This window comes from Oncorhynchus mykiss, chromosome 14 (assembly GCF_013265735.2).
Source record: "Oncorhynchus mykiss isolate Arlee chromosome 14, USDA_OmykA_1.1, whole genome shotgun sequence".
Lineage (NCBI taxonomy): Eukaryota > Metazoa > Chordata > Actinopteri > Salmoniformes > Salmonidae > Oncorhynchus > Oncorhynchus mykiss.
The window spans coordinates 643,936-654,451 of record NC_048578.1 but is presented as its reverse complement, the minus strand read 5'-3'; the positions used below and the strand labels follow the sequence as shown (position 1 = coordinate 654,451).

The following is a 10,516-nucleotide window of genomic DNA, read 5'->3' as shown; positions in this document are numbered from 1 at the left end:
GAACCTGAACAAAACATCACACAGAAGTCGACTTACTGCTGAACACCTCCACTCAATTCTGAGGATTTCTTCAGCTCAGAGCCTTACCCCGAACATTGATGAACTTGTGGAAAAGATGGGACACCACCAAGTATCACCCTCAACCTCAAACAAGTGAACATTACTGTGCAATCACATATTTAGAGTTTTTACTCAGTTCAAGTTTAAAAGTTAAAATTTAATATTTGTTTTCACTGCATGTTACTTCTCCTTAAACAAAGTGTTGTTTTTGATTAATAGATTTTTGCACTTTATTTTTTTGTATTTCAATCCAATTATATTTTAAAAATATTTCAGTTGAGTGGATGATAGAAAATTGCTATTATTGTTTTTTCTTTGAAGTAAATTTAGCCCACTTTTGCTAAAATAGAAAATATAGTCCACTGATGGTGCCTTGAATACCGGTTTCTTTCATTTAATGTTCATGTTATGGGGATATTTATATAAAGGAAATTTGTCTTTTGTGTCTGTTGAAAATTAAAGATTACTGACAGAGCCATAAGAAAATATTGCTTTATTTATCTGATCATATTGTAATATATTTGTTAGGTTTTCAGTAGGTTCAATTAGGTTCACTAGACTATATGCGTCATTTAAAATTTTTTCAATGAACATTCGAACAGTCCGGCCCTCGTCTTGTAGCTGATTTTTTTATTTGGCCCTCCGTCCATTTGACTTTGACACCCCTGCTCTAGTCCATCCAAGTGTTTGAGTAAATCGATGTTTACGTCATCTTTAGGTCTCTGTGTCTATAGTATGTGATTGGATGTCTGCAGACTACACACGATCAAGTTTAGGGGCTCATTCAGTATGTATCTCTGAAGCCTTACACCGGAAATCCATTTAACGCGTTGGGGCGGGGCGATGAAACAACTAAGCCCCATAAATGTTTAATGACGGGAAGCGAAGTGAGAGTGGACCGTTGGGCTTTGTAAATATTGTCGAGGGAGTGTGAACAGGGCGGGACCAAAGTTGGGGAATGCTGAAAATTTGCTGTGCACTCCGTGACGTCGCGTTGCTATTGGCCAATCGAAGCTCACTGTAATTTCCAACCCCTACGGTATTGACTGTTGATACCAGCTGGTACCACGTAGCCTGCTTGCTAGCACCAACATGAAGGCGAAGGTAGCATGGCTATCCGAAATTAAGCGTTCAAAGGATCTTAGTTGTTATAGATTGCATGCTAGAAATGTAAAGGTAATTTCTATTTGATACGATATATGCAGCCTTTACCGTGAATGCAGTCTTCCGCTATCGCTGGAGCCATTGCCTTTACATTTCAATAACGCAGTAATGCTGACTACTGTTATACTGATTGAATAGAGCCATGAGTCTAGTTATGGTTAATTTGTTTGTTTGTTTAGACTGGCGGGACCTGGGGTGATGAGGGACATAGAGCTTGCCACTGGAGAGGACCTGGGAAGGGCAAGAAAGGTAAAGGGAAGGGGAAGGGCAAGAAGAAATACCCCAACTTCAATGATCTCAAGAAGAGTGCCATCACTTTACGCTCCACACTAGAGAGGAAGGTTTTCAACCCGTAAGTAGGCTACTCACACAGAAACAAGTGGCCGTTCTTTCTCTGTAGCTCAGTTGAGGTGCAGGGAGTACAAGTAATCCCCAACACAATGGATACATGGCCTTACATTCGGTCACTAGTCGTTAGTGTATTGACGTTGCGATAAATGTATTATTTAAAATATATACTGTAACCTTGTTGTACTTGGATGAATCATCCCATGTGTAACTCTTTACTTGTGCATGTACTGTATAGTGTAAAATTCCCATGTGCATTTGAGAGGATTCATTATTATTCAAAACCCACCTAGACACTTACTGTTGGTTAAAGTGTTTTATTATGAAACATAACCACTAATAAACATCTGTAGTTCTAATCCTTACATACTTCATTTTTCAGGAGCTTCATGAGGCGAGTGACAGACGTCATATAACAAATCGACAAGTTGAAACATGCAAAGTTTGCAAACCAATGTAATTAGGCTATGCACTGAATTAACAGAACAGTTAAGGAGACCGGTTGATTTTGTGCCAGAAATATCATACTCATCTACAGATACTGTCTGTACTGGTGGAAATAACTCAGGAACCTTTTTCAAGATTCACACACAAAGACTTATGTCCATTTAATGTGCATGTAATAACACATTGAAATTGCATGCTTTTTGATTTGTAAAACAAATCCAAGCCGTTTTGATTCGTTTTTATAAAATCATTTGTCAAATAATGTTATTTATTGATTGATGTGTAACATGAATGTGATGCCAGTCTTTGTCATCGATTTACACTTGATGTGTCGTTGTGATTTTCAGTGGCATAACTCTCAGAACTCTTTTTTACACTGCAACTCTATTTTTCAATATCTCTTTTGTAATTATCATAAACAACCAGTGCTTAATATTCGATGTGGAAGTGGTAACCGAAGTTACCACTTGTGGATGACCGGCAGCTTTTACAAATGTTGCCTACACCTATATAGGTTGCCAATAGCTGCCCTGTGCAGCATGTTTCATAATAAACACTGTGAATCATTATTATTATTTTTTTTTAATAATGCTTATTTCCTCTGATATTGTGTAGATTATACATTTTTTTATTAAATTTAACTAGGCATGTCAGTTAAGATCAAATTCTTATTTTCAATGACGACCTTCCGGGGAACAACTGCCTTGTTCAGTTGCAGAACGACAGATTTTGACCTTGTCAGCTCGGGGATTCGATATCAACAACCTTTCGGTTAGTGGCCCAACGCTCTGACCACTAGGCCCAACATATGTTGATAATTAGTGAGTGTTCTTGTTGTGTTGGCTTAGTACATCTTGATTGCAAGGAGGGGAATCTTCAGGCGCTGTTGTTGAGCTGTGTTTTGGTTCATTGTGTTCCTAGGCACCAATTGGGCAGGTCGTGTGGGAGCAAATGTTATGAAAAAGTCCATGTTGCACCAGGGCAGGCTACTGTCTGCTGGTCATTGGGAGCACATTCAACTAATTGCTTGCACATAAGCTGTCATGTTCTTTAATATTGAAACCTCATTAAACATTCCATCATAATAGTTTTCTTCATTCAGTTCACTGTGTCAGCAGCTGAAATATTATTCGATGAGCATACTCCCCAACATGAGTATTTTTTTTTCCTATTAGGGCCTATGTCAAATTGAATTTGCTTGCATTGTTGTTTACATGATTTCTAAAAATATATCCCCAAAAATAAACAAGCCAGCTCCCTAGATGCCAGTGAAAGAGTAGCCCAGGGATTCAATTTGCTTCTGGAATTGCATATATTTTTATGACAGGGCAATGGCTGCTTGAGAGTCAAATGTTTTGTTAAAATGATAAGTATTTAGCCTAATTATCATAATATCCAAAAAATGTATACATTTAGTTAAACTATTTTCGATGTTTTGTTACTCAAATCAAGCATATGCCTAGTTCACCATGTAGGCCTATTTCTATCAGTTAATTGTCAAGTTATTATTAAATTATATCTTGCAATCGGGATACTATTCAACATAATAATTACACTATTGCTTTTATGAGACCATTCAAACGAAAGTAAGACCTAGATTCAATCAGATCAAACGTTAAGGAACGAATTGCAAAAATCGCTGAAGCTGGAGATTTATATTTCCCTCACTAACTTTAAACATCAGCTATCTGGGCAGCTAACCGATCGCTGCAGCTGTACATAGCCCATCTGTAAATAGCCCATCCAATCTACCTACCTCATCCCCATATTGTTTTTATTTATTCCTGCTCTTTTGCACACTACTTGCACATCATCATCTGCTCATCTATCCCTCCAGTGTTAATTTGATAAACTGTAATTACTTCGCTTCTATTGCCTATTTATTGCCTTACCTCCTCAGACCACACTGTATATAGACTTTATTTTTTTATATTGTGTTATTGACTGTATGCTTGTTTGTTCCATGTGTGTTGTTGTTTGTGTCGCACTGCTTTGCTTTATCTTGGCCAGGTCGCAGTTGTAAATGTGAACTTGTTCTCAACTAGCCTACCTGGTTAAATAAAAGTGAAATAAATAAAACTGTAAAGAGCCGACACTTACATATAGCTGATGTTTTGGCGGTGTTGGAGGAGGTACTTTGTTGGATCTGTCAAATTGGTGAGCTGCTGATCTTGTGACCATTGTCAGGAAACAATTAGAAATAACGAGGTTGAAATTAAAATCCTTCAACAAAACAATGAGGATTTCACAATCAAGGTGTGCTTCTCAAATTCCGCTCTTGGGATTTATCATAATGGAACTCTGTGCGGCCAATGGCAATGTCCGCTTTATGTATAGGCCTAATTCCGGGAGCCACTTTTGGAGAGCATATGGAGCATATGTCAATACTGATATGATTGAAAGTTAGAAAAGAAAGAAAGAAAGAAAGAAAGAAAGAGAACGCTGCTATTGGATCAGACATGTCCTTAACATTGTAATTATTTCACAATACTGAAGACGGATCTGCTCCGGTAGAGATATTACCACCTATGGCTGCAAATATTGAGACCATGTGATTCCATGTTTAGTGGCATATAGCCTGTTAGAAAAATGGATAGAACCAAAAAGGGTTCTATGCTTGTTTCATACAAGCTACCCCTTAAGGTTCTATATAGAACCGAAATTGGTAGGGTTCTAATGGAACCAATGTTGGTTCAGTGAAGAAGAACCCCTGGGGTTCTGATCAAAGAACCCCACAAAAGGGGGGGAATATTGAACCGTTAGGGGTGCCATATATGAGTCAAGCAAAATAACCCTTTTTGGTTCTATCCAGAACCTTTTTTTTCTAAGAGTGCAGGAGGGCAAAAAGCACACAACGACGCATTTAACTGTTCTATGAGTGATCTGATGCAGGCATTAGATTACGTGTTTTTTTTTTATTGCAACGTTAATAACGATGGTTGTGGGAAACCGCTCCGAGATTTAACGATGCTCCTACAAGGTCCTAACGATGAATGTATCTTTAAGATGCTTTTGGGAAACTGGCCCCTGATTGAATCGGCCCTAAGGTGTCTTTAAGAACAAATGTCGCGCAGTGCGCTCTCCAATGCAGAGGGGAATTTAATGATTCCACTGCAAAACGTGTTGAAAATAAATTTATATTTACATAATGAACCCCTTAAAACTCACATTTTATCCAACAAGATACTCCAAGATCCTAAGACTTGATAAAAACAGCTGGCAGATAACAAAAAACACACACTCCACTCCATAGGCTATTTTCTGCAACGCCTTGGTCGGGTCTGTGCGTCTTCAAGAAATGTCCCATGTTCTAAATAATCCCGAAATCTGGAAAGTTGTTTAGACTATCTACAAAGTAGAGGTTATATTCCAGGCTACGTCGTATAGTGCATTTGTGTTTAGTCATACCTACATGTGAAATTCTAGAATGGTTCCAGGAGCACGTTCCCTAATGTCTGGCATATGCCATTTCATCACGGTATAAATACAGACTATGATCCGAAGCGAAATAGTCATCAGGTGCAAAAGGAATATAAATAAATGCTGTATCCATGTCACTTTTGTCCTTATAAACTCGACGAAACTATAGTTTTAAATATTGTATATGCCTGCCCTACAACTTGCATCGATAGTGCAAAACGTGCACTATTGACTGGATTTTCAGCACTTCTAAAGTGGCCCTATTCAAATGCGTCTCCTTATCCCAGACTTTTAATTATGATCTCATTCAAATATTATATAACCTAAAAGGGTGTTTTATGCACAAGCGCATTTCGTAGCCTGTATCTATCCTTAATTTGGCATGACGTTCGCCCACAATGAAACTCGTTTCTCAAGAGTTGTGAAGTCAAAATCCCTCTTTTACACAGGGATGCCGTTTAAGTTACCAGTGAGTGTTTTTCCTCATCAAATTTATTCAGATTTCGTATCAATAAAACCTATATCAATAAATCCATTATCCATTAAGTAATTACATTTAATTAATAAAAGTTACGCTTTTATTCGCCATGATGGATCCAGTAATAGGCCTATGGTTGTGCTACTGTATTTTTCGATGTCTACTAATCCTTTTCCGCACAAAAAAAACATTCAATATAGGCTGTAGCTTTTTTTGCTAGAAAACAAATGCAACATAATATCGTCGGTTGGCCAACATAAATAACTGGTCAAATAAATAAGAGTTAAACATTTCTTAAAAAGGGGGTACAAACTCTGTGTTCAGTTCCAAAATGTCCTTTAATTTGGAGGAAAAGGGAAAAAAATGATCGACTGATAAGAAACAGTATTTAATGTATTGAATCTATTAAAGTAGCTTATTCGTTTGTAAATGGTAGCCTATAGTTTATTATTATTTTACTTTGTCTTATCAAAGACGAATCCAGATGAAGTGAGTATTCATTACAGCCAAATATTCTCAGGTCACTATATAAAATAAATTAGTAGCGACAACTTATATGAAAACAATCATATTTAACTTTCACAGTTTAGTTACACAGTAATTACAATATTTCAAGCCATTCCAGATGTAAATGAACGATATTGATAGGCCTACATGTATTTTTTAAACGCTCTAATATTTATGAACTGCATTCGAAATTTGAAGCTAGACATATATTTGTCAACATTTGTAGGCCTATATACATTTTGACCACGAGTATTCACATTCTATCAAAATGAAAAACAAATAGAACATTAGCATAATAAAAAATATTATTCCCTTGGTAAAGGTAAGTTTTCTTCGAGCATTAAATGTCCTTGACGAAACAGCAACATGAAATGTTCATCAGAGTTCTTCCCATCTTGCGTCAAGTGCATTTTAGTCTTTAGGTAAGGGCATGTCTTTAGTTCTCTTAAACCGTATGTGTAATATGGTTATTAAGTTCATATTTCATTGGAGTCAATTCGTTTGATAATATCGGTTAATTTAAGACGCCTCTGAAAACTAATAATTAACAAATAATGTTTGGGCGTAAAACCACACGTATGTCCATGTCTTTATAGGTGTGAAGTGTAAAACGCAGGCGCTCCGTAGGTCTGAGATCCCAACATGAAAGGTGACAGTACCGCATGACTTGGCAGAAAGGGTAATTGGGTGGTGCAGACTAACCCGCCTGGCCCGTGACCATAGCTCGTGTGCATTGACAGATGGCCGCTCATGGGAGGAGACGGGCTGAGCGGACTCAGGCCCCCTAGTCCATTGCTCTGGCCATTCGGCCCCCCGCCCGTCGGGGCGCTGGTGTCTGCGCCAGGGTTCTGCTTCTTCCACTTGGTCCGTCGGTTCTGGAACCAGATTTTGACTTGAGTTTCAGTCAAACTAAGTGACAGTGCCAAATTTAGCCTCTCACACACGGAGAGGTATCGGGTGCACTTGAATTTGTTCTCCAGTGCAACAAGTTGTTCGTAAGTGAATGCTGTCCGGGCCCTTCGTGGCTTACCCGACTTTGAATCGGAGCCAGAGCGCTTTCGCTTCGGCTTTCCTTGATGACTTTGTCCATTCGACCCTGACTGTTGCGTTTGCTGTCCGTCAGGACTTCTTGGGCTCTTGCTCTCCTTGTCGTCGTCTTCACGGTGGCCCAGTTCCCCCTGGGTATTTTCAGTCAGGCCACTGCTGCTCTCCTCACTAAACAAGTCATCCTGCATCTCGCTGTCAGAGTGGGAGTCTCTGTTGAAATCATTCTCGCATTCGTCCGATCTGTACACCAGCCCCTCATCTGTAAAGAAAACAAGACATGCAATTGAGTATTTTCAAATTAAGAATCACAGAGGCCAAGTAATTTAGACAGATAATATCCAATAACTTATCAAGTAGCATATTCTAATTAATATATTGCTGAAGGAAATAGTGATGAAGAATCATGCCAGCTAATGCGTAATGGATAACTTTTTCCTCTATCCTCTATCTATCCTCTCACCTTCATACAATTGTATTTATGAAGATAAACTTTTTTTTTTTATCTCCACAATGTGCATTTATGAAGTCTATTGCTGTTGCGTAAGGATTTATTACAGTAGCCTATATGCACAAATAATGCTCTGCGTAAAAATGTAAAAGTCACAAACGTAATTCATGTTACCAATTTTATGGTAGACTACCAATGAAATATTGAACACCTGCTTGTAATATGGTCTACTTTGACACCTTTAAGAAAAAGACTTGAGGCCTAATTATTTAGGAAAATCTTTACTCTAATTGAGTATAGGCATACTAAATATTCTAACAATATTATTTGTTTTTTAAATCCATTTATGCTACATTATATTAGGCCTAAATTGTTCAAGAAGGATAGGCGTATTGTTTCTCAAACTTTTTTAGATTCATTTGGTTTGTTTTAATATATGACCATTATAACACATAACCAGGTGAAAGTTAAATAAACAAAATTGTCTTTCAATTATTTTCAGGACAAGGCCTACCACACATCACTTCTACGCACACGCACCATCGCATAACAAAATAAATTATTATAATTTCTTATATCAACCAAATATATACTTTTGCATGATTTAAACAATACTTATACATCCAAGGGAATCTTTTTTCCAATAAGGCCTGCACATCTTCAGCAGTGTTTGTTGACACAATTTTGGCAATTTGCTAAACCCTCTTCATGTGATCCTATAATCTTAAGAATAATGTTTTTTGGTTTGTTAGTTTGTCTATTTCAGGCAGTCCATAACAAATGGCCCGGTCATATGGCTGGGTGTCCTCTTCTCTGACTGATATTTTAAATGCAAACCCTATAAAGTGGTTACGGAGATCAATGTTTGTTCCTTCTATTTTCGTTTAAAAAAATGACAGTGGGGGCAATATCAATCTCATGCCTTTTTTTCTGGGATCAATATCTTCCCTAATAATAATAATAATTGGTTTTAATCGTCTAATTATCCGAATTTTGACATTATAATTAAGCTGTTGAAGGAGAGTCAGGCAAGCTGCCTGAACGAGATAGGCTACTCAATTCGATAATAGGATATCGAACTAGCCACGTTCCGAATGTCACTCTGGGGCGATTTTCGCCATTATCCTGCAAAGCACTTTAAATGAAATGTAATCGAAGGGTTAAAAAAAAAGAGATTACATGTCTTTTTTTCTCTGGGGTAGCCTAAGGGAATGTGTGCATGGCTAGAATATTCCACATCATATAACCTAATTTAACCTCAGATATGATCAAATTTATTTCTGAATCAAAATCTATTTTGAGCAGAAATATAATTACATAATATAGAATGCAAAGTTAGATGTGGAAAATACAATTTCACGAACTCCTTGATCTAAAAAAAACTTGCAGGACCCTCTAAACCTCAAAGACATAGGCTAACCTAATAAGACAAACACTCATCCAGTTCTCTGTCTTGTCATGATCAAAACAAATAGGCTAAAACGTGGTTTTACTAATAGGTGACATTATGTAACAGAAGTAATTGAGCGTCTTCCTGAAGCATAACATCTAAGATAACAAAATGTATATTCTATGTCTAATCTAAATTAGATTTTTCAGAAACTTGTAGGCTATTCAAGTGGGCCTACATCATAAACAACAACACTTTTGGAAAACCAAATGTCACCAAGAAAGACACAAACACTTACTTAGTGCTGTATATTTTTTACATTCATAGTCTTCTGCATAAGATTTATGATCTACAGCATGATTCGAGTCGTCACCTCCACGGTTCTCTGTCCCGAAGGCGATTTCACTGCCGGTCCGGTTAGGATTTAGCTTTTTGCTCGTAAACTTATTTGGGTCCAAAATGTCCAAAACAGAAAACGCGGTGGTCCGGTGAACCGTTGGAATTGCTATCGGAGCTGGTTCTTGACGTGGAGAGTTGTTTCGGCTGTCCCCTTGCAGTATGTCTATACCGCCTGGACAGGAAAACACCGACAGTTCGTTGGTAGAGAGCCGCTTCTCGCAGTGATTGTCCATGCTTTCTGGACCGGCCACGACGATCACCGCTGTTTGGGCAGCCACACAAGACGCCGTCGGAGAAGCGATTGAGAGATCTCCCCCCTGAACCTCTCTATTCATGACTTCTCTTCAGGCGGAAGAGCACGTTCTCTTCTTCTGAACTATCAGAGATTTAGCACCAAGACAGTAAATTTAAGCTTATCTTTCAACCGATGACATAATATCGCATACAATTTGAGAAAAATAGTCTAATGTCTGGTGCGGTATTCCTGCACAGCTTGCGTTGCCACCCCTACGGCTGTACTGCTCTGGTCAATGTTACACACGGCTGGTAGGAGGTGATGGTTCACTGTTGGATGTTGGTCTCCCTTGCTCAACTCCTGTTTTGGGTTTGAACCATCCCCTCAGGACCCGCCAACGTTTATGTCATGCATGCATGCACACCTCGCTCCCCCCCCCCCCCCCCCCCCCCCCCTTCGTTCGTCGCCAAAACTTAGACACAAGCTACGCCTTATTTATGCATTCATATTCAACTGTGGGTTGTAATTGGCTACGAATTAATCCCATGCCTCTAATAGCCTATTATCTCCATA

At 38.3% G+C, this 10,516-nt stretch overlaps 1 protein-coding gene and 1 long non-coding RNA gene across 2 annotated transcripts; one reads left to right on the top strand and one right to left on the bottom strand.

The window, feature by feature from the left end:
* Positions 1–1,116: 1,116 nt before the first annotated feature.
* LOC118938771 lies at positions 1,117–3,724 on the top strand. The gene is made up of 3 exons (XR_005036027.1): positions 1,117–1,236; positions 1,404–1,576; positions 1,955–3,724. It is a non-coding gene; the product is annotated as an uncharacterized LOC118938771 (long non-coding RNA).
* A 1,585-nt stretch (positions 3,725–5,309) lies between these two features.
* On the bottom strand, positions 5,310–10,307 carry LOC118938770 (NK1 transcription factor-related protein 1-like). Its single transcript, XM_036943653.1, has 2 exons — positions 9,608–10,307; positions 5,310–7,730 (listed from the first exon to the last, which is right to left on the bottom strand). Exons 1-2 carry the CDS (start codon positions 10,041–10,043, stop codon positions 7,015–7,017), a joined length of 1,152 nt encoding a protein of 383 aa, XP_036799548.1. The 5' UTR covers positions 10,044–10,307; the 3' UTR covers positions 5,310–7,014.
* Between the last annotated feature and the right edge of the window lie 209 nt (positions 10,308–10,516).

Coding starts and splice junctions, on each gene's coding strand:
- LOC118938770 (XM_036943653.1), bottom strand. CDS start 10,043: ATGAATAGAGAGGTTCAGGGGGGAGATCTCTCAATCGCTTCTCCGACG. Junction 7,731..9,607: donor TAAAAAATATACAGCACTAA/GTAAGTGTTTGT, acceptor TTTTCTTTACAG/ATGAGGGGCTGGTGTACAGA.